We start from the raw sequence: 6,045 nt of genomic DNA on the forward strand, positions 1-6,045 counted from the left end.
AAATATGTTACAACAGGTTAAAATGAAATTGAGAAAATTAGAACAAATGCAACAATTGTAATGATTTGTCGAGAAACACTGCTATTAGCAATTGTAAGAAAATGTGTGCGTTAGCAATGCTGAAAAAAATAATTCATTGATTTTATTGGAAGGAGAAAATTAGAACAAATGCAACAATTGTAATGATTTGTCGACAAACACTGCTATTAGCAATTGTTAGAAAATGTGTGCGCAAGCAATGCTGAAGAAAATAATTCATTGATTTTATTGGAAGGAGAAAATTAGAACAAATGCAACAATTGTAATGATTTGTCGACAAACACTGCTATTAGCAATTGTAAGAAAATGTGTGCGCTAGCAATGCTGAAGAAAATAATTCATTGATTTTATTGGAAGGTAGCGCAAAAACTTTCAGAAAAAAAATGCAATATAAAATATATTGTTTTAAATTATAAGCAACTAATTTCTTGAGAATTTTATAAAGTTTAAATTACTAAACCATTCAGAATCATTATGTCAAGAGAAAAAAAAACCCTCAAAAGTATCGGAACAAACCTGAACAATAAATTGATTTGGCCCAAGGACTAGAAGAAGAAGAAAAAAAAAAAAAAAAAAAAAAAAAAAAAAAAAAAAAAAAAAAAAAAACTATTTTTATAATCAGAAGGAAGTATCCTAACCCCTTTGCCACAATCTCTGACTTTTTTTTTATTAAAAAATTTAAATTTTTTCTTACATATAAAAAACACTAAAATTAATTAATTAAATTTTATGAATGAATTTAATATTTGAAAAAATTGTATTAACTGAAGAAGAAGAATTTTACTTGATGTATTCCATTTTGTTCTCCTGAGTCACTGGGATTTCACTACCATTTGGTTTCAAATCTCTCTGCTGCATCTGCCCAAACAAGTCTTCGTCTATGGAAAACCTTAAGTCCAAGTCAGCAGGATCATTTTCCATAATCCATAACAGTGAATTATAATACTCAGAATCCTACAACAAGGTTTGAAAACAAGTTAAGAGATATATTTTCAGAATTAAAACAATATAACCTGTAGAACAATATAACCTTTACAATTAGTGTTTATCGGGGGCGATTGTGAGCTCAAGTCAAAATTCCGGAAAATTTCTTGAGTAAAAAAAGTTAAGTTTAAATCGAAAAATTTGAAAAAAATTTAAACAAGGTGTCTTTCTTTTCTCAATATTTATTAGTTTATTTAAAATATATTTAAAATTTTACACATACCTATGATGACCTGGAGAAGTAATTGAAATTTACAAATATGTCTTTCTTGAGTTTATGATTATAATAATTATTTACTGATAAAAAATGAATATTAATCTTGAATATAAGCTTATAAAGTATCTGCCTCTCCCTTACAAACAAATAAAATATACTGTATTTTTAAGTTCCACCTTTGAAAATTTGATTTCCGGAAACTTCTGTGATCAATGATTTTTTGAAACGTTTGAACCTTCGATCTCCGGAAACTTCTGGATCACGGTTAGCGAAAAATCCGGAATTTTTCCAGAGCACAATCAGCCCTGAATAACAAGCAAAAAATCTAGCACAAAACCTTTCAATTTTTGAAGGTTTTAAAAAAATTTTAATTATCAATGTTTATCAATTGTGTTAAAGAGTTCAATAAAGATGAATTAAAGAGGAATTTTTGCCATACATTAAACTAAAACAGAATATCAGAGAATACTGTTTAACAAGTTGTATTTGTTGCACCAGTGAGGGTGAAATATTGCTAAGCCCTGGGTATTTGCTACATTTTAGATTTCAAATCCATGACTTTTCATTACTAATTCCAAGAATTTTTCATGACGTAACGAAGTTACTATTTTCTCCAACAAAAACACAACAAGAAATTTACAAAAGCATTAATTGAAATGACAGGTATAACCAAAACTGTTATACTCTGCATCTTCATATTTAAAGACTTGAAATTTAAAAAACAGAGTAACGAAAGAGTTGAAGCAATAAAAAAGCTGAAAAAAATAAAAAAGCAAATAATTTTTTTTTCCTTTTTTTTCTGCAGAATTATATTTTAAAGATACTTTTCTTGTTTATCGGAAAAGAAAGACATACTCCTAACTTTTCTGTTCTCATTTCAGAATAAAAAAAAATTCGCCAACGACTGGCTTGCTTCAGCTAGAATTTTAAATTGATAAAATAAAAAAATTATATTAAAAATTCTGTAATTTACTCAAGAAATGATGTTTTTTCTTTCCTTTTTTGAAAGAACCCCATAATTTTTAAAAAACATGATAAAAACATTTTAGATTTTAATGAAATAAGACTGTGAGTGCGGACTTAGTTACAAATCCAGATATTCAGAACACCATGAAATTGGGGAGGGGATTTCCATTTTATAAATTAGATTTTTTTGTTACCTAAATGCATAACTTTCCATGACTTTTTAAGAAAATAATTTAAATCATGACATTTCATGACAAAATTTGTTCAACACCGAAATTCATGACTTTCCAGGCGTGCGGATACCCTGCAAGCCAAGCTCTTCATTTGTACTATTTCATCAAGTTAAATCAACGGCTATTAAAATGGAATAAACTAAAAATTGGTTCTGTGCTTAAAAATTTAACACAATGATATTCTAATGCATTAATTTGCTTTAAAAATGATTTTTTTAGTACAGTGAAAGGTTCGATTACAAATTAATATTTAATTAAAATATGTCAATATTTATTCTCTGATAAATATTGAAATTTTTTTGCTTTTTACATTTTTGCTTTCTGAATTGTAATGAATGACTATTTAATAAGTTGTCCACACTAGCCATATAGCTTAACAGCATTTTTAAAAAAAATTACTATGGAAAAACAAAACAACTTAGTCTGGGTTGGCACTCTAATCTAGAAAGAAAAAAAAAATTCCCTGTGTTTTCCCAGTACATATTCTACACAATATAGTAAGAAGATACATACATTTATTGCGGTCTTGTGTGAGGTACATTGGGCTAACTATACTAATTTTAACTGCTAACTAATTTGAACTTAGAGAAAAAGGCACAGCTGAACATACTTAAAACAAATAATTCTATAGTAAATGAAATAGTTTAGTATCAGGGGTCAGTCCAGACATTTTTGTAAAAGGTCCTGTTTTTGTAAAATTGTGAAAAAATTACTCGTAATTTGGGAATATAAAATAAGTGTCAAGTCAAATTCTTTCAACCAGGGTCCTGTTTTGTGAATTTGTGCAAATAGGGTCCTGTTATTGCAAGAAACCTTTTCAATGAGCTTTTAAATATTAAATGGATACAAGATTATGCTCAACACTGTGAAAATATAATTTAAAAAAAATTAAATTTTCAAAAATAAACAGCTATTGCTGCTACTAAATTAGAGATGCAACATGCAAATATTTGGTATTTAGCCTATACTGCTGAACGCAGAATATTAATTTCGGAAGAATAAAGAAAACAAAATCTCTCACATTTTTAATAATTTCAATTGACATATTTTAAGTAAACTTAAACAATTCTTAAATTTATAATATTTTATTTAAAAAATTGACATAAGTTAATTTTTAGTTACATAATATTTTATCAATAAATTTTATAAATATATTGCTCAATTATTTATTTACAAAAAAAATATCCTTTAATATCAATAAGAATGTACACACGATGTTTGTATAAGTAGAAATATTTTCTTAGAATACTACATTTGGAATTTAAAAATTTTTTTTGACTTTGATGAGGTTAAGGTACATAATATAAATGAAATGAGATCAGACTTAGTCTTAGAATTAAAGCAGAAAAACATGATTAACAAAATGTTAGAGCGATATACGTTGATTGCCAGTAGATTTGAAAATATCTAAAACAGCTGAACACTCAGCATCAGTCAATTTTTCCCGCTCATTTACAATAATACGCAAATGTCTATCGAGTGTCTCTTGTGAAGGGTCCGATTAAAAGATAAATTATTTTGTGAAGGGTCTGTTTTTAAGTTAAAATATTTTGCGAAGGGTCTGTTTTTAAGTCAAAATATTTTGCGAAGGGTCCGTTTTTAAGTTAAAATATTTTGTGAAGGGTCTGTTAACAGACCCAAATTTTTCTAAATAGACCCCTGAGTATATCTGAAATATCATCCTTAAACATTCCATAGATTGCGCTTTGAGTGATCACTATTTTTTAAAAGACAAAAAAAAGAAATAAAATTCCCGGAATTTTCCCAGTTTGTAAAGAAAAACTCAAAATTCCCTGTTATATTAGGTGATTTTTACATTTTCTGTATTTTCCAGGTTTTCCCCGTGGAGTGACAACCCTGTTAGTTATTATACTGCTAGAATTCAGGTAATTGTTTAATTTATTGGTAAAAAAAAATGACTTTATGAGTTAAAAATTATATTTAAGACAGTTTTTTGCCAAATTTGTAAAATTGTCTACCCAATCCCCTATGATATTTTAATTATTATTTTCCCTTTCTTCATCTTTATTTTATTTTTTTCAAAAGCAGAGTTACTATTCTCCACAGTTTTATTTAAATATTGATTTGTTTGAAATTTTTTGCAATTTTAAGTACTTCAGTTGCGAATGTTCCCTCATTTTTTGAAAGGCATTATCTTTTGGATAAACGAGTTTTATTATTGCGTGCAAAATTCAAATTTTTTTTTCAATATTAGTCACAATAATCAAAAAAATAAAATTGATATTAACGGATCCAAAATTTGGGCTGTTTTCCTAAACAAATTATTGGAACCCTATTTCTCAAATTGCATTCTATATTCGGTTGAAAAGACGCTATGTTTATTTAGAGCATTTTTGCGCCTGATTTTGTAACTTAAAATAGTGTACTAACTAAATAGCATATTTGAAGTCACCCTCTCGAACCATTAAGATTGAGTCCCAGAACGTGAATATACGATCATTAGATCAAAAGTTATTCAAGCTGATCTGTTTACTTTTTGCGCACTGTGTATTAGATATAATAATAATAAACATTCGTTCTAACCATAATTTTTATTTCGATCTAACCATAATTTAAAAAAAAGTAGTCTCACATTAGGAGTCTTTCTCCTACTTTTTAAGCATTGTTAAACATTCTTAACACTAAACATACCATAATCGGTCGAATGACCGTTTAAGAACTTTTACATTGAAAATGTACTTATCATCTTATTGTTTCTGCACATTTGACTTCATGACTTTTTCTAACAATTAATATTCTTTTTTGTATTTTGTTGGTTTCGAATAATACTTGTCGTATACCTATTTCTACCACACCTGGTCATTTGACCGGGAGAAAAATTTATTGCTTTACAAGGTTATCAGATCAGAAGTTACGATGTAATGCATGTTCAACGTATTGCATTCAATTAGTTGCACATTTCTGCAAAAAGACTGTTGCGTAGTTAGTGCAATCAGAATAACTGAAAATTCAAATTTCAAGAAAGTACCTAAAATTTTAGACTGGCATTTTTGTGTCAGAAGAAGTGACAAAAACTAAATGTTTTGGCAAGTAGCTTACATTTTATTTTGATAGCTCTACTTCATTTCTAACTAATTGTCAGTTTTTACCCAGAAAAATGTCGAAACAATCAAGACAGCACAAGTTCTTAGAAGAAATAATATTAATTAGTATAAGAATAATTATAAGAATTATAATTCTTATACAGTGTAACGTCCCATATCCGGACGTCCCTTTCCCGGAAGGGTCGATTTCCCGGACACTTTTTAACAATCAAAATAAACAAACATCTCTCCATCATCCCCTTTCCTTAAAAAAAAAAAAAAAAAAAAGTCTTTTGACACATTTTTTTGTTGTTGCATCGAACCCATAAATCACCAGAAAGGAGAAGTGAAGATCTACCAAGACCATTGAGTGACCATTAGTGACGCTCCTCCCTTGGAATGTAGGAAAAAGAGGGAGATTTGTTTTCAAAAGACCGCAACTGAGTCCCCTCCCCCCCTCCTTTCCCATGCAGGTGGCTAGTAAAAGAGGCATTTCCTGGAACCTTTTTATTGAAAGAAGAAATACTGTGGAAAAGGGTAAACGGGGCAAGCGTTAAGGTGG

At 28.5% G+C, this 6,045-nt stretch overlaps 1 protein-coding gene across 2 annotated transcripts in view; it reads right to left on the reverse strand.

The window, feature by feature from the left end:
- Positions 1-6,045, reverse strand: part of LOC107453513 (E3 ubiquitin-protein ligase Nedd4) — a 98,609-nt gene that overhangs the window by 20,702 nt on the left and 71,862 nt on the right. For both annotated transcript variants that reach the window (XM_043053387.2, XM_043053388.2), the window contains exon 19: positions 824-993. In XM_043053387.2, the coding sequence (XP_042909321.1) occupies positions 824-993 (170 nt within the window). The remainder of the gene's footprint in view (positions 1-823; positions 994-6,045) is intronic.

Source organism: Parasteatoda tepidariorum, chromosome 5 (genome assembly GCF_043381705.1).
Source record: "Parasteatoda tepidariorum isolate YZ-2023 chromosome 5, CAS_Ptep_4.0, whole genome shotgun sequence".
Taxonomy (NCBI): domain Eukaryota; kingdom Metazoa; phylum Arthropoda; class Arachnida; order Araneae; family Theridiidae; genus Parasteatoda; species Parasteatoda tepidariorum.